Source organism: Sorex fumeus, unplaced genomic scaffold (genome assembly GCF_029834395.1).
Source record: "Sorex fumeus unplaced genomic scaffold, SorFum_2.1 ptg000063l, whole genome shotgun sequence".
NCBI classification, from domain to species: domain Eukaryota; kingdom Metazoa; phylum Chordata; class Mammalia; order Eulipotyphla; family Soricidae; genus Sorex; species Sorex fumeus.
Genome location: NW_026606120.1, coordinates 42,583,679 through 42,610,923, shown reverse-complemented (window position 1 = coordinate 42,610,923; position 27,245 = coordinate 42,583,679). Strand labels below are relative to the sequence as shown.

Here is a 27,245-nt window from a genome sequence, read left to right as displayed (position 1 = left end):
CCGCTCGAGCAAATCGATGAACAACGGGAGGACCGTGACCGTGAATGAGAGAGATCCCTCTCCTTCTGACTAACTTCACTTGCATGGTACTCTTCAAATACATGCATGTAAATTGCAAATTGCATGATTTCATCTTATAACAGCGTGGCATTCGTGTGTGTGTGTGTTTGAGTTTATTCAGTCATCTGTTCTTAAACACTGGGTGTTTCCAAATTTAGGTAATACATTGTGAATATTGCTGCAGTGAACAAAGGAATGTGAATGTCATTTCAGTCCTTACTGATGAACATTTTGGTTGTTTTCATTGCTTTTATAAAGATGAAGCCACGAGGAAGGTATATCCCTGTTGGTACTTCCAGGTGTACATAGGAGAGAGTTCTTCTATGCCGAATGTCACTGCTGGGACGCAGTGTGGGTGTGTCTTCACTGTTACTAGAGCAATTAAGTTGCTGGCCCCAAGTGATAGCATCAGTTTACTTTTTCTCTAGTCTTTTGTGAGGGCACTTGTTTTTTTTTAAATCTGTGTTTGTATTTGGTAGCCAGATTTCAGATCACCACCTCTCCCCAGTCCATTGTATGTGATACAACACTTAATTGTTTTTTGTTGTGAGGTGTTAGGCATTAAAATTAGAACCTGACATGCAAGGCAAAGTATTCTCTCACCATTCCTGGCCCACAAACTTTATTTTTTATCTTATTTGGATTGTTCTGATTATTTTCTGATCGTATATTCATGTTTGTATTGAGAGTTTAGATTTTTCTCTGTAAATTGCTAATTTCCATTCTTTTTGTGTTCCTGTATTAGATAATCTTTCTTATTAATTTCTAGACAGTTCTTTACATTTTCTGGATTTTAGTTCTAAATTATACATCATAGTGAACTTCTAGACTCTGACTTGTTTACTTCATGTCTTATGAAAGTTTATTTGTAGATCAGTGTAATTTTAGACATGCCACTAGTTGAGTTCACAAAGGCCTTTTCTGTTCTGATTTCTTCTCTCTGTGCTTTATAAGGCCTTAAAGTTTTCCTTTCACGTTTGGGCCTTCATTCCGTACAGAATTCAGTTTTATTAAGGGCGAGACAAAAATCCAGTTGTATTTTATTTGTTCTTGGGCCACACCCAGTAGTGCTCAGGGCCCTTTCCTGCAGCATTTGGGGAACTGTGTGCAATGCTAGGGATTGAAATAGGGTTGTCCAAGTGCAAGGCAAGTTTTTCCACCTGTGCTCCCTTTCAGAATTACTCTTTTTTTAAAAATGTTTTTTAATTGAATCACAGATACACGTTACAAGATTGTTCATTGGGTTTCAGTTATATGATCTTCCAGCACCTATTCCTTCATCAGTGCACATTTCCTATCACCATTGTCCGCAGTTTCCCTCTTGCCCCCACCCCCTGCGGTACTTTTCTTCTCTCTGTCTCTCTCTCTCTCCTCACTCTTTCCTTTTGGGCATTAGGTTATACAGATACTGAAAGATTATCATGTATGTCCTTTTACCTACTTTGAACACACAGTTCTTGTCCAGAGTGATCATTTCTAACTATTACTGTCATACTGGTCCCTTTTTCATCCTAACTGCCCTTTGCCCCACACATACTTGTGTCACACCTACAAGCATTGACCAGTCCTGGCCCCTGTTTTTCCTGGCCTTGGATATTAGTCTCATACTATTTTTTTTTGTATCCCACCAATGAGTGTGGGTCATTCTGTATCTGTCCCTCTCCTTCTGAATCATTTCACTCAGCATGATACTCTCCATATCTATCCATTTATAAGCAAATTTCATGGCTTTATTTTTCCTGACAGCTTTATAGTATTCCATTGTGTGATACCGTAGTTTCTTTATTCAGTCATCTGTTCTCAGGTACCTGGGGATGTTTCCAGATTCTGGCTATTGTGAGTAGTGCTGCTGTGAACGTAGAAGTGCAGATGGGTGTTTCTGCTGTATGTTTTTGAGCCCCCGGTGTGTCTTCCCAGAAGTGGTATTGCTGGGTTAAATGGGAACTCAATTTCTAGTTTCCTGAGGAATGTCCATATTGTTTTCCAAAAAGGCTGGACCAGTCAACATTCCTACCGACAATGAATGAGAGTCCCTTTCTCCCAGCATCCATGCCAGCACTGATTGTTCTTGTTCTTTTGGATGTGTGTTCATCTCTGAGGTGGGAGTTGATAACTCATTATTATTTTGATTTGCATCTCCCTGATGATCAGTGATGTAGAGCATTTCTTCATGTGCCTTTTGGTAATTTTAATTTCTTTGAAGAAGTTTCTGTTCAATTCTTGTGCCCATTTTTTGATGGGGTTGGAGGGTTTTTTCTTGTAAAGTTCAGGCAGTGCCTTGTATATCTTTGATATTAACCCCTTATCAGAAAGGGGAGTGGGTAAATAGTTTTTCCCATTACATGGACTGTCTTTATATCTTGGTCACTCTTTCTTTTGAGGTGCAGAAGCATCTTAGTTTAATGTAATCACATTTATTTTTCTTTGCTTTCACTTGTTTGGTCAGTGGTGTTTCATCTTTGAAGATGCCTTTAACTTCAGTGTGATGGAAAGTTTTGCCTACATTTTCCTCTGTGTACTGTATGGATTCAGGTCTGGTGTTGAGGTCTTTAATCCATTTTGATCTGACTTGTGTATGACGTTAGATAGAGGTCTAAGTTTCATTTTTCACATGTGGCTGCCCAGTTTTCCCAGTACCACTTGTTAAAGAGGCTTTTCTTGCTATGCTTCATATTTCTTGCTCCTTTATCAAAGATTTAGTGATTATATATTTGAGGGTCTGTGTCAAGATATTTAACTCTGTTCTATTGGTTTGCAGGTCTGTCTTTATTCTACCACCATGCTGTTTTATTTTGCTTTTTTGGGGGGGCGGGGGTCATACCTGGAGATGCGCAGGGGTTTCTCCTGGCTGTGCACTCAGGAATTAATCCTGGTGGTGCTCAGGGGACCATATGGGATGCTGGAAATTAAACCCGGGTTGACCGCGTGCAAGGCCCTACCCGCTATGCTGTTGTTCCAGCCCCATCATGCTATTTTAATTGCCACTACTTTGTAGTACTTTCTGAAATTGGGGAAGATGTTGCCTCCCATCTTCTTTTGCCCAACTGTTGCTTTAGCTGTCTCTGGGGTTCATTGTTCTATATGAATTTCAGGAGTGTTTTGTCTATTTCTTTGAAAAATGTCATTGATATCCTTATGTACTGTACTGAATCTGTATACTGCTTTGGGGAGTGGAAATTGCCATTTTGACAATATTAATTTCCTCAATCCATGAGCAGGGGGTATGTCTCCATTTCCTGATGTACTTTTTTATTTCTTGAAGTAGTGTTTTGTAGTTTTCTTTATATAGGTCCTTGACTTCTTTAGTTAACTTGATTCATAGGTACTTGATTTTCTGAGGCATGATTGTGAGCAGGATTATTTTTTTCATATCTTTTCTCTTTCATTATTTGCATATAGAAAAGCCATGAACTTTTGGGTATTGATTTTTTAATGTGCCACTCTACAAATTTATTGTTTCTAGGAACTTTTTTATAGTGTCTTTAGAATTTTCTTAGTATCATGTCAACTGCAAATAGTGAAAGCTTGACTTCTTCCTTTCCTATTCGGATGCCCTTGATATTTTTTTCTTGCCTAACTGCTATGGCAAATATTTCCAGCATTATATTGAGTAGGAGTTTTGATAATGGGCACCCTTGTCTTGTGCCTGATCTTAGGGGGAAGGCTTTTAGTTTTTCCCTTGAGGATAATTTTAATACTTGCTGTGGATTTGTGATAGATGGCTTTGACTACATTGAGGAAAATTCCTTCAACTCCCGTTTTGTTGAGAGTTTTTGTCATAAATAAGTGCTGGATCTTGTCAAATGCTTTCTCTGCGTCTATTGATATGGTCATAAGATTTTTATTTTTTTTTATTGAAATAGTGTATTATATTGATTGACTTACAGATGTTAAACCATTCTTGCATCCCCGGGATGAATCTCACTTGGTCATGGTGTATGATCATTTTGATGAGTTGTTGGATTCTATTTACTAGAATTTTGTTGAGATCCTTGCATCTGTGTTCATCAGGTATATTAGCTTGTAGTTCTCTTTTATTGTGGAATCTCTGTCTGCCTTTTGTATCAGGGTGATACTTGCCTTATAGAAACTCTTTAGAAGTGTTTCCGTTCTTCTGTTTCCTGGAAAAGGTTAAAAAGGATTGGCAGTAGGGCCTCTTTTAAGATTTGAAGGAATTCACTGGTGATTCGATCTGGGCCTGGGCTTTTGTTTTGGGGAAGACTTGATTACCATTTCAATTTTCTCAATAGACAGACAGATCTCTTCAGGTATTCTGAATCTTCTTGGTTCAGACTTGGGATGCTATATGAATCCAGGAGTTTGTCCATTTCTTATAAGTTCTTCTGTTTCATGGCATAAAGATTCTCAAAGTAATCTCTGATGACCATTTGAGTTTCTGTGGTTTCTGTTGTGATATCCCCCTTTCATTTCTGATTTGGTTTATTTAGGCTCGTTCTCTCTCTCTCTCTCTCTCTCTCTCTCTCTCTCTCTCTCTCTCTCCCTCCCCCCCTCCCTACCACCCTCCCTCCCTTCTCTCTCTTTTTGTGAGTCTTGCTAATGGTTTATTGATAGTTTATTTTTTCAAAAACCAGCTCTTGGTTTCATTGATCATTTGGATTGTTTTTTGGGATTCCAGCTCATTAATTTCTGCTCTAGGTTTTATTATTTTCTCCTGCTTGTTTTGGGGTCCTTTGGTTCATCATTTTCTAATATCTTAAGCTGTGAAGTCAAGTTTTTTATGTGGGCCCTTTCTTCCCTTTTGATGTATGCTAGCAAAGCTATAAACTTTCCTCTTAATACTGTTTTTGCTGTATCTCACAAGTTTTGGTAGTTTGTATCCTCACTCTCATTTCTTTATAGGAGTCTTGATTTCCTCTTTGATATCCTTTCTAACCCACTGGTTGTTCAGTTTCCGAGCTGTTCAGTTTCCAGGTGTTTGATTTGATTGTTCCTTTCTCTGTGTGATTGACTTCTATTTTCAGTGTCTTGTGGTCTGAGAAGATAGTTGATACTGTATTTATCCTCTTAATTTTATAGAGGTATGTTTTGTGGCTCAGCATGTGATCCATCTTGGAGAATGTCCCATGTGCACTGGAAAAGAATGTATACGTGGGTTTTGGGGGAGGAAAAACCCTGTATATATCAACTAGCCTGTCTTCCATTTCATCTTTCAAAGCCAGTATTTCCCTGCTGAGTTTTAGTCTCACTGATCTATCAAGGGGTGCCAAGGCAGTGTTGAAGTCTCCAACTACTATTGTGTGGCTACCAATGTCCTCCTTGAAGTCTATTAGCAGTTTTAAGTATTTTGCTGGCCCCTCATTGGGTGCATATATACCTTTATACGTTCAGCAGTGTAATTTCTTCCTGATGTGTGTATCCCTTGATTATTAAGAAATGGCCCTCACTATCTCTTCTAAACTTTTTCGGCCTAAATTCTATGTCGTCAGATGCTAGTATGGCCACCCTGGCCTTTCTGAAGGAGTTTGCTTGATAAATTGTTTTCCAGCCTTGTTGGCTCCGATAATTCAAATGTGTTTCTTGTAGGCAGCAGAATGTTGCATTCATCTTTTAAATCTATATTGCTACCGTGTCTTTTAATTGGTGTGTTTAAACCATTGATATTGAGAGATACTGTCATTGGGTTTTGTGTCATCTTTTTTCTTTTTTTCAAAAGACTATTGTGTTTCTGGGGTTTGTTGTGTCTTACAATAAACTCTTGAGTTTTTCTTTCAAGACTTCTTTTTTTTTTTTCTTTTAGTTTTTATTAGTGAGACACCATGAGGTACAGTTGTAGGCTTATAAATTTTTCGTGCTTGGGTTTCAATTATACAATGATCAAATACCCATCCCTCCACCAGTGCCCATTTCCCACCACCACGGATCCCAGTATCCCTCCCACCCTCCATCCCCCCATCCCACCCTGCCTCTGTGGCAGGGCATTCCCTTTTGTTCTCTCTCTCCTTTTGGGTGTTGTGGTTTGCAAAAGAGGCAATGAGTGGCAGTCATGTTTGGTCTCTAGTCTACTTTCAGCATGCTTCTCCCACCCTGGGAGGATCCTCCCAACACCCTTTATTTGGTGCTCCCTTCTCTATCTGAGCTGCCTTTTCCCATAGCATGTGTGGCTGGCCTCCAAGCCACGGAGCAAAATTCCTGCTAATCTCGACCATTTTTAGGTGTTAGTCTCCTATTTTGTTACTTTATGTTCCCCAGATGAACGCAATCTTTCTATGTCTATCCCTCTCTTTCTGACTCATTTCGCTTAACATGATACTTTCCATGTAGTACCACTTGTATGTGAATTTCATGACTTCTTTTCTAACATCTACATAGTACTCAATTGTGTAAATGTATCAAAGTTTCTTTAACCAGTCATCAAGATTGGTTTTGAGTCTCTGAAGTTCCTGAGCTGTTGTTTATCCACGAATTTGTGCATCCTTCCTTCAAAGCTTAATTTGGGTAAAGTATTTTTAGTGGAGCTTCCATTTCATTGATTTTTTTTTTAGCACAGCCGTAGGGCGTTTGCCTTGCACGCAGCCAACATGGCCGACCCGAGTTCGATTCCTCCGCCCCTCTCGGAGAGCCCGGCAAGCTACCGAGAGGATCTCGCCCGCACGGCAGAGCCTGGCAAGCTCCCCGTGACGTATTCGATATGCCAGACACAGTAACAACAAAGTCTCCAATGGAGATGTTACTGGGCCCGCTCGAGCAAATCGATAAACAACGGGAGGGCCTTTTTAACTATATCCCACCATTGTCCATGGGCCTGGAGGGTTTCATTGAATAAGTCTGCTGTAAATCTAATTTCCTTGGGGTATTGTATCCCTATAGTGCTTGTCATTTTGATTAGGATATGTCTTAGAGTCTTTCTAGCTGGTATGCTTTGAGCTTCATTGATCAGGATTCCTAAATTCTCCAGCTGTGGGAATTTTTTAGCAGTAGTATCTTTAGCTATTACTATCTCCTTGGGGTTACTCTCTGTCTCTGTGGGACTCTAATGATTCTTATGTTGTTCTGCTTGAATTTAGCCCACAGTTCTGTTCAAGGACTTTTTCCACCCTCTGCTGTCCCCTTGGAGGTTTTCACATCTCTCCCTCAAGCTCACTGAATTTGCCTTCAGCTGTTGTTACTCAACTGTTAAGGGCACAATTGAGTTTTTTTTTTTATTTCATCTGCTGAATTTTTAATGACATTTCTGTTTTCTTAATTCCGCTCTTACTTCCTCCTATATTTTTACTGGCTGTCCAATCCACAGTTTCATTGAGCTCATTAAATTTCCTCGCTATTTTATCACTGAATTATCAGGGAGAATATATATGTGGACATTGCTTGTTGAAGCTTCAGGGCTTCTGTATTCATCCACTCCTTGTGGTAGGGTTCTGCACTGTTTCCACATGGTGCCTATGATATTCTAGAGGTGGTTCTTTTGTAGTACACAGCGTCCCCCCATTCACTTGCCTGGGAGGGATCTGGGGAGCCTGGTGGGTGGTGGTCTCATCTTTCCCCAAATAGGATATGGGGGGGGAAATTAAATGGCAGCTGCATGAGCAACCGCCCCTTCTAAAAAATCATACCCACCCTTGAGAGTAGCCAGGCATTAGGGCTGTGCAGCCACCATTATGGTAGCTTCTGTGTCCCAAACTGCTTCCAGCTTGCCAGCTCTCAGGAAATTATCTTCCCACCACCAATATTCTTTTCATTCATGAAAATTATTTAGAACTTCTTTTATATTTATTTTGTGGCAAGGGAATCAAACCCATTATCAAGGCAGGCATTCTTCCACCCAGCTACAGTACCCAGTCCTCGTGTCAATTTTTTTTAGATATCATACCAAATGTCTTGTTGTTTGCCATGTTATGAGTATTTTTCCCCTCTTCTCTTTTATCTTAGCTATTTGACATTTAGAAATGATACTGAATTTTTTAAAAAATTTTCTTCTTTCATGGGGAAATCTGCAGAATTCTCTTTTTAGTTATAACAGTTTGTAGATTCTCTTGAATTTTTTTATGTAGAAAACATTGCCATATAGCCAGTTTCCTTTCCCTTCACGTCTTGAACATCATTATGTAGTTCAGACTTTATTCTACATCAAGTTAGACGCCTTTGAAGAATTTGAGAATGACATTTAAATACTTATAGCAAAAGAATTGGTGAAGTTTTAATTAAAGAAAAAGGTCAGTGAGGAAATATTATTGTGGCAGCCACATATACTGCCTGACCTTGGATAGTATCAGAAGTAAGCCAAGTGTGAGGCTGGAGAGATTGGTTTGGCGGTTAAGGTGCTTGCTTTGCACATGGCTAGCCCTAATTTGATCCCCAGCACCACATATGGTCCTCTTAGCACTGCCAGGAATGCTCACTGAATGCAGAGCCAGGAATAAGTCCTAAGCATAGCAGATGTGTTCCACCCAGCAAATAGTAACATGTGCAAAAGATAACCTTAACTTTATTATCAGGGAGGCCAGGTGGAAATGTGGGAGGCTTGAGGTTTAGGGAGTCACTGAGGACACTTTGGTTTCTGCTTATAGATCTGAGGTCATATTCATAGGATGAGGAGGAGCTTTGGCATAAAACATTCCGTGTTCTGCAGGGTTATGAGTTAGATTTGAAGCTTACCTCACCATAGATAATCGGCTTGACTTGAATAGCATTTCCTTCAACTTAATCCTTCTGAAATCTCATCATAGGTAACTGTCAATCTGATGCAGAGATTCCAGTGACTGAAAGGTTGGAGAATGAGCTCAGTATATTAGATGCTGATATCCCCCTGGAAAAAGCTCCATCTGTCTTAGACCAAAATGCAAACTTCAAAGAAAAGGCATCAGCCTTGGCAAAAACACGAGCGGTGAAAAAGAAGTCTGTAACTTATGTGCCATTTAAGAAGAAAGATGGTCTGGTGCCAGCAAGACAGCAACAGCAAGTATGAAAATCTTTTCTATCTTTTGTTCCATTTGTATTTATTTGATCTTATAGAGGATCACATAATCCAATAACCAGTGGGGGCCAGATTTTGAGTTTTCAAGCATTTGAAATCCAGCCTTAGAATTCAGCTATTTAAAATATACTGACTTAGCTCCAGAATTTTTAAATTTTTAAACAAAAATTAACAATTTTTGTCTGGCTGTGACTCAGTGGTAGCGCATTTGCATTAAATTTGTGAGGCTCTAGATTTGTCTCCTCACACTGTGTGGTCCCTAGAGCACTATAGGAGTGACCCCCAGCATCAAGCCAGTAGTAACTGCAGGACACTGCTAGGTATTCTCTCAAAAAGGACAATTTTTTTTTTTAATTTCTAGGACAGGGCATTCTCTTTTGACCTGGTTTGAGAATATCCTAATTTATTTGGTACCAAGGTCCTAATCAGGGAGGTCATTTGAAAGTTTTGTTTTGTTTTGTTTTTTAATTCTTATTTAGAAATATGTAATTGGAATTAATTAGATTTGCTTCCTTAAAAGAAAAATTTGGTTGCTATTAAGGATAAATATTGACAAATATTCGCTCATTATTAAAAAACAGTAGGGTAAACTTACTTTCTAAAATGGCTTTGGGAACCAACTTATATTTTAAACTTAATTTAGGGCCTACCATTGTATTTTTAACTTAGTTTATATTTTATTTATTTTGGTGAGGTAAGATAGTTGTTTTGGGTTTTTTTTTTTACTTTTTTTTTTAATTAAAAACATCTCATTTTGTAATAATCATGCCTTACCTGTCATTAAACATTGTTTAGTTAAAAACATACGAAGTAGTTCATTATATAGTTGTTTCAGGCTTTTAGTGTTCCAGCACACTAGTGTGACCCTCATTCTACCAATGTCCCCATTTTCTTTCCCATCTCCAACCTGTCCCCTTTGACAGATAACAAATTTACTTTATATTACTTGTTCAACAAAACTTTAAGAAATGACAGAATGATCAGAAAATGAATCAGTAAGAGCCAATTTTGCATATATATATATATAAACACATATAGAAGGCCCTTTAATACAATATAATAAAAATGTTTCTTCTCATTTGCATAAGCAAGTTTTCAATTCTGGAATCTAAAGTATATTGCATTAAATATTATTTTATATTTGCACATGGCTAGCCCTAATTTGATCCCCAACACCACATGTGGTCCTCTTAGCGCTGCCAGGAATGCTGAGTGCAGAGCCAGGAATAAGTCCTAAGCATAGCAGATGTGTTCCACCCAGCAAATAGTAACATGTGCAAAAGATAACCTTAACTTTAATATCAGGGAGGCCAGGTGGAAATGTGGAAATTATAATAAAATAATTTATTATAAATAATTATGGGGCTGGAGCGATAGCACAGCGGTAGAGTGTTTGCCTTGCACGCAGCCAACATGGCCAACCCGAGTTCAATTCCTCTGTCCCTCTCAGAGAGCCCGGCAAGCTACCGAGAGTATCTCGCCCGCACGGCAGAGCCTGGCAAGCTACCCGTGACGTATTCGATATGCCAAACACAGTAACAAGAAGTCTCATGAAGGAGATGTTACTGGGCCCGCTCAAGCAAATCGATGAACAATGGGAGGACCGTGATCCGTGAATCATTATAAATAATTATAATAATTTATATTATAATATAAATTATATTAAATTTATATTATAATAAACATATTGTATTATAATATAAATATTATAATATTTATATTATATTGTAATAATCATGCCTTACCTGTCATTAATAAAACTTTCAAAGAAATTCTGTGCTGATATATTTTCGAGTTTACATGAAATAGGTAAGGCCTATTTACATAAATTTTTCCCCTACAGTTTACATAAACTGTAGTTTGCAAACTTGTTTATGATGATTTGTTATAGGCATTTAGTATTCCAACACCAATCCCACCACCATTATCATCTTCCCTCCACCATTGTCTCCAGTTTTCCCGACTATCTCTCAAGACTTCCTCTGTAACAAGCCCACAATAATTTATTTTATACTGCCTGTTATAAATAAGTTGCTAACGAAATAAAAAATATTTCCTTAGAAGAAAATTAGTGTAAATTGTTTTGTCTCACCATAGAGACATTTAGTCCTAGTATTGGAGATTACTAAGATGTTGTTACAGGTTAAGCCTTCTGTGCTACTATTTGGTTAGTCAAGATTGGTTGATTTCTGTGTTATATATATCCCATCTAATCTAGTATGTTCCTACTAGAACTTGGGGATGTTGTGTGACCAGAAATTCCAGAATTTTCAAATGAGTAATACAGTTGGAGTTAAATTTTTAACTAGACTGTGGTTTGGGGGTATGGATGTGGCTTCCTGGGCTTCTGGAAGTACAGGTAGCTGGGAGAAGGTAGACCATCCCGACCCTGAGAAAACCAAATGTCAGTTACAAAGACCCATATTCCCGAATATTCAGAAGTTAATTTCTAGGTGAGGCTCTGTCCTGACACTATGGAGTTGGGCTTGAGGCATGGCAGTGAATTTGCAGTGTGGGAGCAAGTGGCTGCTGGTGCTCTGTTTGGGCAGGCACAGGGCTGAGTTGCCTGCTCCTGGGTTCCCTGAATGTCCAAGAAAAAAATTTCCCGGCAAGTTGATCTCTTTAGAGATTTACTTACGGGTCTTTGGAGCAAGGCCAGTAGATGAGCTTACGTGGTGCCAGAGGTGGTTTGTGAGTGTCACTCCTGGGGCTTCTGGAAATACAGGGAGCTAGGAGGAGACCCGCATACCGAATTTTCAGCAGGTTAATTGCTGAGTGAGGCTTAAGTCCCGAGGCAAGGGAGTCCAGCTGGAGGAATGGCAGCAAGGTAGTTTTTATTAAAACTTAATTAGATGTGAAGAGAGAAAACGAGAAGTACATGCATGAGAGAGAACACAGGCTTCTCCAGGATGAAAAGGAGTAGAGAGAGAAGCAAATGAGATACATATTCAAGAGAGGACACAGACTTGGCTAGCAAGCCTCTATTTCACCTTTTAAGCGTAATTTCTCTTTTGTTTATTTTGTTGAAGAAAGATAGTTTTTTATTAAAACTTAACTTAGAAAGATATGAGGGGAGAGAAAGAAGTACATGCTTGAAGGAGAACACAAACTTCTCCAGAGTGGAAATAAAGCAAACAAGGAAGCACAGACAAGCAAGTGAGATAATGTGTTCAAGGGAGAACATGGGCTTGAAGAGCAAACTATGTTTTTATATTTTTATTTTAATTTAGGGCCTACCATTATAAAACTCTCTAGAAGACCATCTATTAGTCTAAATACTCTTATTGTTGTTACTGTTATTTGATGGTGCTGTCCAGAAACCTCTGTAACAAACCTGTGTATTGTCCTGTGACCCCGAAAAAAGAATATTTAGCAGTTAAATATAGGCCATGGATTAGGGTCAAGTTTTATTCCCTTCAATGTGGGGGCTCATGAGAAGTAAAGATTAAGCTCATATAATGTTAGCTTGGTGCTCTTTGTCAGAGGCTTGTGCTCAGTAGCCTGATTCATTCTATTTTTTTTTTTTAATTTTATTTTGCTTTTTGGATCACACATGGCAATGTTCAGGGGTTACTCCTGGCGGTGCTCAGGGGACCATATGGGATGCTGGGATTAGAACCTGGGTCGGCCGTGTGCAAGGCAAATGCCCTACCTGCTCTGCTATTGCTCTAGCCCCTGATTCATTGTTTTGATAGCACAACACTTCTACTATACATTTATCTCTTATTCCTCCTACATTATTTGTCCCTTTCATCTTCTAGAAACTTGTAAAAAATTTCTATTGTATAGGTGAACCTAAAACCCACAGAGTTAAGTATTTTTTAGTCAGTAATAATTCACAGGGGTTAGAGCGATAGTACAGTGGGCAGGACATTTCCCTTGCATGCGGCCAACCCAGGGTTTATCCCCAGCATACCATATGTGCCCCCAGCATGGCCAAGGGTGATTTCTGAGTGCAGAGCCAGGACTAACCCCTGAGCATTGTCAGGTATGACCCAAAGACCAAAAAAAAGTATTTTAAAGTTTATTCTTATTTTGGTTAATTGTGTGGGAAGCAAAATGGACCGGCTGACATAGAAGATGAGAGTGAGCTCGACAGTGAGTCCCCCAGAAGTCCTGCCCCTGAATTCATACAGCCTCCTTACCCTCCAGCACACAGTTCAACCGTCATTCTTGGACGGGAAGACGCTTCAGCATGTGGGCGTGGCCTCCTCAGAGAGCCTGGCAAGCTACTGAGAATATCTCGCCCACATGGCAAAGCCAGGCAAGCTACCCAGGACGTATTCGATAGGCCAAACACAGTAACAAGTACTCTCCAAAAAATGGAGATGTTACTGGGCCTACTCAAGCAAAATTGATGAACAACGGGAGGACAGTGGACAGTGACAGTGTGGGGGGCAGGATTGGTGTTTATATATGTATAAGAATAGGGCCAAGTCAGGGATTCTCATTTTGCATTTTTGCATAGCTCCTCAACTTGATTTGTTTTCATGTAACTTATGTGTAACTTACCTCACTCAAATATCTACCACGGTGCTTTCCCTTTTTTTTTTTTTTAACTGAATGGAAAATATGAACAAGCATAGGGATACTTGGCCATTCAGTAAGCCAGAAATCAGAATCAGTTTCTTTAATACTGATTTGGCTTTATAATGTGTTTATCTCCTACCAGGGACTCCACAAAGCTGAAAAAACTAGACCAACTCAATTTCACAGCAAAAGCAGGTTGCAGCAGACAACAGTTTCATCCAGATTAAAAATGAGCCAGCAGCCTATGAAAGAGCATAGGGCTCCTTGGATACCTCCAAACCCTACATCTCCGCCAGCATCTCCTAAGTGGTAGGTTAAAATTTAAGCTACCATTTGGGACATGGTTTTCTTTTTTTTTCCTCCCTTTTTGGGTCACACCTGGTGATGCTCTGGGGTAACTTCTGAATCTCTGCATTCAGAAATTACTCCTGGCAGTGCGCAGGGATCAACCCAGGTTGGCCATGTGCAAGGCAGATGCCCTACTCACTGTACTGTCACTCTCGCCCATGTATTTTTATATTCCTCCATAAATCAAAAGTGACCTATTGCTTAAAACATTAAAATTTGATTTCCATTAAGAAAAAAATCTTGTTTAGGTGAATGATGTGACTTGGTTTTCTGTTTGGAAGTGTGGTGGGATCTAAATATAGGCTGTCCCAGCACTCTGTGGACGTCGAGAATAAACAGATTCTAGTTATTTGGGGCCAAGAGCTTTGCCTTCACATATCTTAATGTCAGTGCCTAGTACATTGCCTGGCATTTTGTAAATCTTAGTAGGCATTTAGGAAACCATTGTTGAATGAATATTCAAAAATAATTCTAGTGCTCAGCAGTAGGGCATGTGTGTGGCCCTGGTTTGATCCCTGGCACCACCAGCATCCTACAGTTAGCCAAGATAATTATGAATTATAGGACCAGAGTGATAGTACAGCAGGTAGGGCACTTGCTTTGCTCATGGCTGACTAGGTTCAATCCCCGACATCTCACGGATGGTCCCATGAGTACTGCCAGGCATGAGTCCTGAAGCCAGAGCCAGGAGTAAGCCCTAAACATTTCCTGGTGTGGCATGGGGGGAGAATGAAATGAAATCATAGTAGTCCTAAAACCATACTGAACTCATAGACACTGCTCTGCCTGTGGGGCCAGTCAGGCTAACACTGACATGCTCTCCCATTTAGAGTACATTCAGAGGAGAGCCACCATTCCACAGAGCTGCTCCAGGAGTAGCAAGAAATAGATGGAAATAGTCTTATTTTAGGGGGAGATAGTTGAAAGGTAAATGGGAGCTTGCTTACCAAGAATCAAGTAGTTCTTTTTGTTTGTGGGTGTTTGGGGGTTTTGTTTAGTTGTTGTGTGGTGGTGGTTTTGTTGTGTTTTGGTTTGGTGGCTATGCCCAGCTCTGCTCAGGGCATACTCCTGACTGCTCACTCGTAGCGGGGGTCAGGAAACTATATTTGGTGCTGGGAATTGAAACCAGGTTGATGGCATTCAAGGCAAGCACTTTCCCTTGCTGTATTGTCTCTGGATCATGGGAATAATAGCTCTTGAAAGCACAGTGGAAGGGACCAGATGGTACACCGGTAAATGGAAGAAGCAGAAGGCAGGCATGTGGAAGAAGCAAGTGAGAGCAGTGATTTGGCCCTGCCTTTTGCAAGGCTGATGGAATAAGACTGACTAATATCATTCAACCCTTATATTAAAGTTGAAGAGATAATGACTTAGGTAGCTCAGCTTTTATAATGTGCTTACAGTGTACTGTTTATTTCTCTAGATTTTGTGTGTTTATATATGTTTTAGTGTAGAGAAGTGAATTAAGTTTGTCAGCTCATGAAAACATGAATTAGTTGGAAGTCAGCATTATAAATCACATTGTAGACTATCTTCTGGAGTGTATTTATGGCAGTGGGGAGAGTACATAGGACTCTAGGTTCGATGCTGGATTAGGTCTATTTATAAAGAGAAAGAGTTAGTTTATAATATGGGATGTAATTAGTGGCCTAGATTCATAGAATAATAGCATTTTGTTAAAGTTCTTCCATCTTTCTATAATTGACGGTTATTCGCAGTTGGGGTTGCTTCTCTGAAGCAAGCACTGTATCCCTGTCATCCCATTGTTCATCGATTTGCTCAAGCAGGCGCCAGTAACGTCTCCATTCATCCCAGCCCTGAGATTTTAGCACCCTCTCCTTATTTGTCCTTCCCAATGGTGCCTCATTAGAGGCTCTTTCAGGGTCAGGGAACTGAGACCCGTTATTCTTACTGTTTTTGACATAATCAAATACGCCATGGGAGCTTGCCAGGCTCTGCCATGCAGGCGGGATATTCTCAGTAGCTTGCTGGGCTCTCCGAGAGGTACAGACAGTATATATAAGAGAAGACAAACAATATGTTAAAACCAAACGTGTGCTTCTTTAGGTATATCAGTGGGCTAGACTATAAGAGGTCGCGTTTGCAGCCATGGCTTCTGGGAGCTTTGTTTTGTAATCTCTGGATCTTGGCCATTGATGGGACTACATGGCGCCATGGGGCAGTTTGTGGGTGTGACTGCCACACTACTGGAAAATGGGGGATCTGGGTGGAGGAGGCCCAGTCCCAATCTGAGCACTCTTGGCGATCTCAGTCCCGGGTCCCACATATGTGGGATCCTCTGCCAGTTCCTGCATGCGTGAGGCTCATCCGAGCGTGTGAAGAGTGGCCTTGAGCATGGCTGTGGCATGGCTTCTCTGAAGCAAAGGAGAATTAATTTCCTTTGACACTGAGCCTGACTCCTTGTACATTGAGCTTCTGGTTTATGGTCCCACGTTATAGATCCAGTGTTTCTCAATATTTTTTCACACACTGACTCCCTTCTAACCCTGCTTCCTTCCTATGGTAGCCCTCCCATCAGTAAGCCCCCAGTCCCATACCTTACCCCCACCCCCCAATTATGCACTTACAGTGTTTGGAATACCCTAGGGACCCATGTGGGGCCATTTGGCCCCCATTTGAGAGATGCTATAGTCCACCATTATTTTAATGGTTTGATCTTCTCTGACCTGGTGTCTTTAGGTGAGTTACTCGACATGGAATGAATGATTACAGAATGTGTTCTCTCTCTCTCCTCTCTCTCTCTCTCTCTCTCTCTCTCTCTCTCTCTCTCTCTCTCTCTCTCTCCCCTCTCTGTGTCTGTCTTTCTAGTGTTGCTTGGCTAAAGGCAAACTCTAGCTCCAGAGAGGCAACAAAAGAACAATCTCTCGAGCAAGAAGAGAATCCAGATGAAAATCAGTTCAGAGATGCTATTGACCAGGAAGCAGCCAGGTTTGTACTTGTATTTTTCAAATCTTTGTAAGTTATAAACTTTCTTTCATGTAGACTCTGGGTTTTATTTTTTCTTGTTGTTGTTTATGTTTTGGGGTCACACCCGGGTAACTTCTAGTGGTTCTTGAGGGACTATATGTAATGCTGGGGATCAAACCTGGGTGACTACATGTAAGTAGTCTACTACACCGTGATACTATCTCCAGCCCCGTATTCCTGTGTTTTTTTTGTTTTTTGTTTTTTGTTTTTTGTTTTTGATTGGGTGCAGGCATACCTGGTGGAACTTAGGGATCACTCCTGGCAGGTCTCGGGGAATTATATTGGTGTTGGGGTCCAACTCAGTTGACCACATGCAAGACAAGCATCCTGTCCACTGTACTCACTTTCTGGCATCTCTCTCACATTTATAAGCTTTGTTCTCAGTCCTATGTATAAAGTTAGTGACTTAAAAGGTAAAGTACTAAACTGGGGATGGAGCGATAGAACAGCGGTTAGGGCATTTGCCTTGCACACAGCCAACCTGGGTTCGATTCCCAGTATCTCATATGGTCCCCTGAGCACTACCAAAAATAATTCCTGAGTGCATGAGCCTGGAGTAACCCCTGTGCATCGCCGGATGTGACTCAAAAAGAAAAAACAAACAAGAAAAGATAAGGTACTAAACTTTTCTGTATGTATTGATTACTTTTGTTTTTTATGGGGATCAGGGGTGGGGTGGGTGGGTCCTACATCTAACAGGACTCAGGTGCTGCTCCCTGCTCAGTGCTTGGGGGTCACTCCTAACTGTTTGAGGGTCAGTGCATACAAAATGTATCTTCCAGCCTGTGGAGTTATCCCTTCAGTCCTGGTTGCTTATTTCTTATATAAGAGTATGTGGCAAACTCTAGAGACAGTCTGGGCCCCCACTTAGTAGAAAGAATTAGCTTATTAGCTCTCAATATAGGTTATGATAAGTACTCTAAGCACTAAGAAGTTATGTACTGAGAGAGTTTAGAGGATAGATAGGTTTTTTGCTGTAAAAATCTAGGTTTCATGCAGCTGGATGGAAGTAGGGATAAGGATTTGAGGAGTAGACTTGGCGTGTGTGATAGTGGATTGAGAACATTCCATGGAAATAGAGCAGTGGAAGTAAATTGCTCTGCAGTTGTTCAGCTGAAATTGTTCTTGCAGTTATAACAAAGCAAAAATAAAAATGAACCAGTACATAATTAAATAATATTCACATCTTCTAAATTGCATCAGATGCTTTTCACATGTGATGACATTGTTCAGTTAGCTTTTCCTTTATGTTTTTATTTGACTTCACTTTCCTTTTCCCAATTCTCAGTATGTGGTGGCTAGTTTTCTAGCGAACATTTGTGGACCATTTCTTATTGTACTATAAATAGAAGTGCTTGTTTGGTTTTATTTTGGGGCCACACCTCGTGCTTAGGGATTACTTTAGGGGGGAGGTTGAAGAACCATAGTAGATACCAGGAATCAAACCTGGGTTGGCCATGTGCAAGGCAAGCACCTTACCCACTGTACTACCAAGTAAATATATTTTTACTCAGGAACTTTGACTTTACATGTAGAACTTTATGAGTACTACATGAGTACCTATTAACATCTTCAATTGAGCTAAATTGGGCTCTGGGGGGATCCTGACTCCTGTTTCTGTGGTAATGATATCCTGCAGTCTAAGCAGAATTGGTCTGACTCTTGTGTATTTTCTACTAGACTTGCTTGGCTTGATGCTGAAACTTCTAAAAGATTGACAGAATTGGAAGAATTAAAAGCTGAAGAAATGGACAAAATGCAAAAGCAGAGGTAAATATCTGTTTGTACAACAGAAAAGGATAAAGAAGATCTATTTCACAGCATCTAGCCGAATCTAAAAATTGAGATAGTTTAAAGGCATAGTCACACTTCTGTTTATTGGCTGTTTGAGTAAAGACTTTGAAATCACTTAAAATATCCAGGTGATATTTTACCCAAATCACCTAAAGTACAAATAGTGGAGCCAAGATTGAAGCCCAAGGGGCGCCTGACTGCTTTGAGGAGAGTTAGAATGACTCTTTTGAACTGTCCTTTAGGCTTGATTGGCTTCATGCTGAAGTGTCCAGAAGAACAAAGGAATTGAATGATCTCAAAACTGACAAAATCGATAGGCTTCAAAAATTGAGGTTTGTGTTTATTACTGAGGAAGACTAGTAAATGCTTGCCTGTTCTTACTGGCCTCGATAGTTTGACCAGCCATTCTGGGCCTTTTGGGACTTTTCAGAACTGAATGAATGAATGAAGGATGGATGGATAAATACCTTCATACTTTTGTGTCAGGCATACAATATTTTTTGGGAAATAGTTTCTTTTTCTGGTCTTGGCAGCATTTTTTTTTTTTATTGAATCACTGTGAATTGCAGAGTTACAAAGTTATTTATGATTGAGTTCCAGATGTACAGTGTTCAAACACCAGTCCCTTCACCCTCTCCACTAATGCACCTAGTTTCCCTCCTGCTCCCAGCCTGCCTGTACGGCAGACACTCACCTCCCAACCCCCCTCCTCTTTAGACAGTGGATTTTCCATATTGTTACTGGTAGGGTATTATGAATGTCAGTTTACCTCCTTCCAGCAGCTGGTCCTGGTCTAGAGTGACAACTTAGCTCTATCATTGTCCTAGTGGTCCCTTTCCTGCCATACTATGGTCTTCCCCCGCCCCCTTCCCACAGTGGCAAACTTCCTGCTAAGGGCTAGTGTTCCTGCTCTTCCATTCCATTGACTTTGGGTATTAATTACTCCTCTACTGTTTGTATCCCACATATGAGTGAGATCATTCTGTACCTGTCCTCTTTGCTCATACTCATTTTATCTCAGCGTGATAGTCTCCATATCCATCCATATATTGGCAAATTGTATGATTTCATATTTTCTTATGGCCAAGTAATATTCCACTGTGTATGTTCCATAGCTTTATCCAGTCATCTGTTCAAGGGCACTTGGGTTGTTTCCAGATTTTTACTATTGTGAATAGTACAGCAATGAACATAGGAGTGCCGGTGTATTTTCTGTGTTGTATTATTAGGCCCTTGGGGTGTATTTCCAAGTAGTCATATTGCTGGGTCAGATGGAAGCCCAATTCTTAGTTTTTTGAGGAATTGTTTTTCAAAAATTGCCTTTCAAAAGGCTGGGCTAGGGGGTATGGTGCCATCAACAGGTCAACCTGTACCTGTGGGGTGAGTGCATCAGCATTCTGATGGTGCCTTTTAGGCTTCCTGACACCCCAAAATTGCCGCTGTGCCTTTGGCCGGACCCCAGCAACTTGGGACCAATTTTACCAAGAAATTAAATGGCCAAAAGGTATGTGGGAGCTGTGCCCACAAACCGCCTCTGGCTCAGCTAGATAGGCTTGTTTATTGGCCTTATTTCAGAAACCCATTGATAAGTCTCGGAAGAGATCAAAAGCTGCAGTTAAGCTCAGACCCACGCATGGCTGAACAGACTGGCGTAAATTGGAGGAGGGGTGGTTTGGCCTGTGCCCGCCCAAGCAGAGCCCTTGGCAGCCACTTGCTTCCACAATCCAAAATCGCAGCCATACCCCCGGCCTGAATCTACCTTCTCAGGATGGACCACACCAAGATATAATCTGTTAAAAATTCTGGTACGTGGGTTTTGTGACTGAAATCTTCAGGCTTTCTCGGGGTGGGGATGGGTTACCTCCCCTAACTTCTCTGTACTTCCTGAAGCCTTGGCAGTCACATCCACACCCCAAAACCGCCACCCAATTGAAAAGCTACTCCAGCCTTACCGTCCTGATTAAAAATACCGAATACCCTGAACAAACACCATGACCTCTTAGCACCTGTAGTGCAAACCATAATGCATAAAAGGAAAAGGAGAGAGAGAGAGCAAGAAGGAAAGTGCCTCCCATAGAGGGAGGCTGGGCTAGGGAGTGGGGGGTTGAGGATAGTGGTGGGGAAACGGGGGAGATTGGTGGTGGGAAATGTACACTGGTGGAGGGATGGGTGCTGGATCATTGTATGACTGAAACCCAATAATGAACCGCTTTGTAATGATCTATCTCATGAATGTCCAGTTAAAAAATTTTAAGAAAAGTGATGTGTAGTTCATGTCCAGTCCAATCAGCTTAATCAATGGCTGAATAAATAGCAGTACTCCTACCTTTTAAAAAGAAAAAAAAGGCTGGGCTAGTCAACATTTCTACCAGCAGTGAATGAAGGTCCCTTAATCCCTGCATCCACACAAACTTTTTTTTTTGGGGGGGTGCCAGTCCCTAGTGTGGGGTGATATCTTGTTTTGATCTGCATTTCCTTGATGATTATTGGTATATAGATCATGTTTTCATAATGCCTTTTGGCAATTTGTATTTCTCCTTTGAGGAAGTTCCTATTCATCTCTTCTACCATTTTTGTTTTGTTCTGTTTTGAAGTGTTTTTGTTTTTGTTGTTCATTTATTTTTGGACCATAACCAGGTGCTCAAGCTTATTCCTGGCTCCACACTCAGGAATCATTCCTAGTGGTGCTCAGGGAGCTATATGGGATGTTGGGGGTTGAACCTGGGTTGACTGTATGCAAGGCAAGTGCCCTACCCACTGTACTCTCTCAAGCCTCTCTCTTCTCCTAGTTTTTTGATGGGGTTGGATGTCTTTCTTATAAAGTTCTGCCAGTGCTTTATATACCTTAGATATGAATGTTTTATCAGATAGGTGGTGGGCAAATAATTTCTCCCAGTCTTTCAGCTGTCTTTGTATTCTGATCATTGTTTCCTTTGAGGTGCAGAAACTTTTTAACTTAATGTAGTCCCATAAGTTTTTCTTTGCTTCTCTAGCATGTTCAGTGGCATTTCATCCTTAAAAATGCTTCTGCCTTCAGTGTCATGGTGCTTCAGGTATGAAAATCGAGTTTATTAATTGACTTTGATTGGACTTTTGTGCATGGCATTAGAGGTCTGAATTCATTTTTTGCATGTGGCCAACCAGAATTTCCAACACCACTTACATAAGAGACTTTCCTTGTTTAACGTCATATATTTTGCTTTATTGAAGATTAACTGGTCATATACCTTAGTTCTGTCTCAGAATACTCAACACTATTCCATTGATCTAAGGATCTGTCTTTATTCCAGTACCATGCTGTTTTAATTACTACTGCTTTGTAATAGAGTTTGAAGTTGGAGAAAGTAATCCCAACTTCAGTGTTTGATGTATTTCTTTGAAAGATGTCATGAGTATCCTTATATGGGCTGCATTGAATATGTATAATGCTTTGGGGAGTATTGCCACTTGGGTCATGTTAATCCTCTCAACCTGTGAGCAGATATGTTTCCATTTTCATCTGTCCTCTTATATTTTTTTGGATGTGTTATAGTTTTCTTTGTATAGAATTTGCACCTCTTTAGTTACGCCAATTCCTAGGTACTTGACTTTCTGAAGCTCATTTGTGAATGGGATTTTTTTTTAAAAAATCTCCTATTTTATTATTTGCATGTAGGAAGCTATGAACTTTTTTGTGTTGATTTTATAGTTTGCTACTTTACTATGCAAGTTTATTGTTTCTAAGAGCTTTTCTGTAGAATCTTTAGTGTTTTCTAAATATAGAATTGGCTTGCTCTTCAATCTCTGTTCTCCCTTGAACATGTTTTGCTCCACTATATCAATGATGGGGAAGTCTGTTTGTTTGTTCGTCTGTTCGCTCTTGAACCTACCACACATTTCTCTATTTCTCTCCCCTCACATCTTTCTCAATGTTTCAGTTAAAAACTACTTTGCTTCACTACACACACTGTAGTGCATTATTTATGTGTGTATGCATATGTTATAATCATATCATCTACATATAGCGAGAGATTAGCATCTGCTTTTTCTATCTTGATGCCCTTAATATCATTTTCTTGCCTAATTAAGTACTTCCAGTATTATATTAAATAGCAGTGGTGAGAGTGGGCGACCTTGTCTTTTGTCTTATCTTAGAGGGAATGCTTTGAGTTTTTTCCTTGTTGAGTATGATGTTTACTGTGGGCTTGTGGCTTTCACTGTGTTGAGGAAGGTTCCTTCAGTTCCCATTTTATTGAGAGTTTTTATCATGAATAGGTGCTGGATCTTGTCAAATGCATTGATGATCATCTGGTTTTTATTTTTTTCTTATACTGATAAAGTGTATTCCATTGATTGACTTGCTATGTTGAACCATCCTTGCACCCTCTGGGTGATTCCGAGTTGGTCATGGTTTATGATCTTTTTGATGAATTGTTGGATTTGAAAGAGCCTAAAAAAGGATTGGCAGTAGCTCTTCTTTAAAGGGTTGAAGTCCATCTGGGCCTGGGCTTCTTCTCATTTAGGGGACTTTTGATAACCATTTTGATTTCCTCAATACTGTTAGATCTATTTAGGTGTTCCATATCTTCTTGGTTCAGCCTTGGTACGTTGTAGGTGTCAAAGAATTTATCTTTTTCTTCCCGATTCTCTAGTTTTGTGGCATAAAAATTTTCAAAATAATCCATTATGGTCCTTTGAATTTCTGTGATGTCTATTTTTTTTTTCCTTTTCAGGTGTGACCTGGTGATGCACATGGGTTACTCCTGACTCTGCACTCAGGAGTTACTCCTGGCGGTACTCAGGGGACCATATGGGATGCTGGGAATAGAACCCGGGTCGGCCACGTGCAAGGCAAACGCCCTACCCGCTGTGCTATCTCTCCAGCCCCCCACCTTCATTTTTGATTTAGTTAATTAGGGTGTTCTCTCTTTCTGAGTCTTGCTAGTGGTTTATTAATCTTGTTTATTTTTTCAAAGAGCCAGCTCTTGGTTTCATTAACCTTTAGGATTGTTTTGTTGTTTTTAATTCCAGTTCATTACTTTCTGCTCTTAAGTTTTAGTGGTTCCCTTCCTCTTGCCTGCTTTGGCCTCATTTTGTTTGTGGTTTTCCAGTTTTTTGACCTCTGCAGTTATATTATTTATATAGACCCTTTCTTCTGTTCCGATGTAGCTTTTGGGAAGACAATATTTCAGGCAAATATATTGAAATGCTACATATTGCATAGCTATGAACTTGAACTTCTTTTTTAACACTGCTTTTTCTGTGCCCCACAAGTACTGGTAACTTGTGCCCTCATTCTCACTGCCCAGGAATCTTTTGATTTCCTGTCTGATTTCTTTCTGACCCACTTGTTGTTTAGAGCTGTTTAATTTACAGCTGTTTGATTATTTCTCTGTTTCTGTTTGTGATTAGCTTCTGTTCTCAATGCATCATGGTCTGAGAAGATAGTTAATAACAATATTCATTCTCTTTATGGAGGTATGTTTTGTTGCCCAGCATGGGTCTGTTCTGGAGAGTGTTGCATGTGTGTGTTGAAGAAGAACGTGTATTTTGCTTTTGAGCGGATAAAAAGCCCTTTATTTGTCCACTAAACCCTTCTCTTCCAATTCTTCCTTCAAAGCCAGTATTCCCTTGCTGTATTTGAGTCTAGTTGATGTATGGAGAGGTAACAGAGTGGTTTAAGGTCTCCAACTACCAATGTCTTGTCGTCAGTATCTTTCTTCAAGTCTATTAGCAGTTGTTTTAAGTATTTTGCTGGTCCATTATGAGGTGTATCTATGTTTAGGAGTACAAGTTCTTTTTGATTTATATATCCCTTGATTATTAGAGAATAACCCTTTCAGTTTTTCATAACTTCTGTAAGCCTGAAGTTGATGTTGTTTGATACAAGTATGGCCACCCCAGTCTCTTTTTTTGGGGGGAGTGGCGGTTTGAAATACTGTCTTTTTCCAGCTGCTGACTTTGAGTGTGTGTTTGTTTTACTGTTTAAATATGTTTCTTCTAGGCAGCAGAAGGTTAAATTTAATTTTCTAATCCATCCTGCCACTCTGTCTCTTCATTCATTTTGGTCATTGACATTGATTGAGATAGAAGTTTGGCATGTTTGTGAGATTTGTCATAAAGTTACCCCTTCAGTTATTTTTATAAAGTTGGTCTCGAGTCTATGAAGTTCCTGAGCTGTTATTTATCTGTGAAGTTGTATATCATTCCATCAGATCTAAGTGAGAGTTTGGCTAGGTAAAGTATTTTTGGTGAGGTTTTATTTGTCTGCATTTCTGGATTGCTGGCTTCTCTGGTACCTTCTTCTTCCGATCCTTAATAATCCTAAGTAGTTGGTTAACCCTCTTTACTCATCTTTTGAGTCTTTACGTGCTTTTGTATTTACTGTGTGCATGGTTCTACTTAATAGATTCAGGTCTTACCTAACAGAAGGAAGAGGGAAAAGTACATTTATTCCATCTTTCCAAAAATGAAAATCTGTTCACATTTTTAAAACAATTCCTTTGTCTTGTTTCTAATTTAAAGTAAATCTAAATTCCACTTTGTTTGATCCTTCTGTAGAAGCATATAGACATTTTCCCTCTTTTTTCCTTTTTAAAACTTTAGGCCAAATAGTACATGAAGGGGCATTCTCAGAGGTGTCAGGGTCAGGGGACCCATGCAGTATTGGCTATAGTACCCAGGCTGCCTGCATGCAAAATATTTGCTTGTTGAGCTATCTCTCCAGCCCTAGACAGTTTCTGTTGCTTTAACTTGGTGTGCATAAGTTTCACATATTCTTAAATTGTTTTAGGAACTTCATTCAGTTCTGAGAAATTTTCTTGCCTTGTTTTTTAGTTTTTTCCTTGTCTTCTTTCTTTATTCTTAAATTTCTGGACTGCTCCTTGATTTTTATGTCAGGAACCAGTCCTGGGTGAACAGTTCTAAGGCAGGGATGCCACGAGGATTAAGAGAAGAGACAGAAATTAGAGAAAAATCATGGGGTCAGGGAGCTCACAACCTTGTGAACTGAGAGCCCTGACTGTCCTCTATGTACAGTATTTATTGCTTAGAGCCAGTAATCATTAAAAGAAGAACAATATTCTTTGGTAAGATGCCTAACTATCTTGATCTATCTGGGTTAAGCTTTAGCATATCTAAGGAGGTAGTTATTGAGATGAACATTTTTGCAAAGGACTTTCTCAAGGGGAAATTCTTCAAGAAAGGGAGCAGAGACAGACCATATACAGGACCCCTGCTTCTAGACCCAGCATTCTGGAGAGAAAGGCCCCAGAAATTATTATCCTGTCTGTCTCCATTATGTCTATCTAGTCCCCAACAACTTTAGACTTCCTGAATTGGTCCTCTGAGTTCTTATTCATTGTTTTCCTTTCCCCCTCTCTTTCCCTCTTTCCGGCCTTCTCTCACTCCCTACCTCCTGCCCACAATATTTTTGTTGTCTTATCAAATCTATTTAGTTTGTCATTTCTGATGAAGTATTTATAGATTTTAAGTGCCCATCTATAATTCCTGAAAATCTCCTATTTATAGTTTTCCTTTTTTTTTTTTATAGATACAGTACTATATTCTCAGTGTATTAACAATAGCTTCCGTGCCCTACTTTGCCCTACATAATTTATTTTTCTTACTTGATCTTGATCTTGTCTGTCTTTTGGTGTTTTAATGTAGGGTGCTGATTACTAATTGAAATCTTGAGCATGTGGGTGTGGGTTGGAATTAGTATTTTACTTTTAGCTTTAAAAAATGTATAATTTGGGGCTGGAGTGATAACACAGCAGGTAGGGCGTTTGCCTTGCACATGTCCAACTCAGGTTTGATTCCCAGCATCCCACAGGTCCCCTGAGCACCGCCAGGAGTAACTCCTGAGTGCAGAGCCAGGAGTAACCCCTGTGTATTGCTGGATATGACCCAAAAAAGAAAAAAAAAGTATAATTTTCAGTATAATTACAGTAAAATTCAAAGATCTTAAAGACACAGGTGAATAAGCAAGCGGTTTTATGTAAGGGCCACAGTCGTTAGTGCTTGGCCTAGTCTGATGAATTCAGTGCTTGGACCTAGCTCTGCAGTGCTGGAGGCCACCATGGTCATCCTGACAGTGCACAGGGCTGCATCCATGTTAAAAATATGCTCTTTTCAGCCATAATTCTGGCACAATTTTTGACAAAAGTATATCCTTCAATAACCAATACCTTAATGAAGGTAAAAAATATTTTCATTGGCGCATATGCTGCTAGAATCCATTTGCTGCTTGCCCCCACATGGCTGAGCACACGTAGTGCCCGAGCACGTGTCACCTGCATCCCCCCTCTTGAGATGTGTACTTTCATGCTTTCATGTCTAATGCTGGGATGTGGGTAGAGGCTCTTTCTCTGCCCTTGGAGAAGCCTGGGTTCTTTCTTGAGCACATTAATCTCCACTCTCCCACCTTCTCTTCCTCCTTCCCTTCAAAAATCTCCAAATAAAATCTGTTTTACTTCAAAAAAAAAAAAAGAATATTTTCACCAACCTGAAAAACTCCCACATGTCCTTCTGTACATCTCTGCGTCGCATTACCCTGTCCTTTAAAGAGGCAACCAGTTTTTTTGGGAGGAGTAGGGGAGCACACCCACTGGTT

The 27,245-nt window shown here is 40.0% G+C and overlaps 1 protein-coding gene across 3 annotated transcripts in view; it reads left to right on the top strand.

The window, feature by feature from the left end:
* Positions 1-27,245, top strand: part of KIAA0753 (KIAA0753 ortholog) — a 96,145-nt gene that overhangs the window by 23,569 nt on the left and 45,331 nt on the right. For all 3 annotated transcript variants that reach the window (XM_056126704.1, XM_056126705.1, XM_056126702.1), the window contains exons 8-11: positions 8,745-8,977; positions 13,665-13,831; positions 16,700-16,819; positions 18,539-18,628. In XM_056126704.1, coding sequence (XP_055982679.1) covers positions 8,745-8,977; positions 13,665-13,831; positions 16,700-16,819; positions 18,539-18,628 — 610 coding nt within the window. The remainder of the gene's footprint in view (positions 1-8,744; positions 8,978-13,664; positions 13,832-16,699; positions 16,820-18,538; positions 18,629-27,245) is intronic.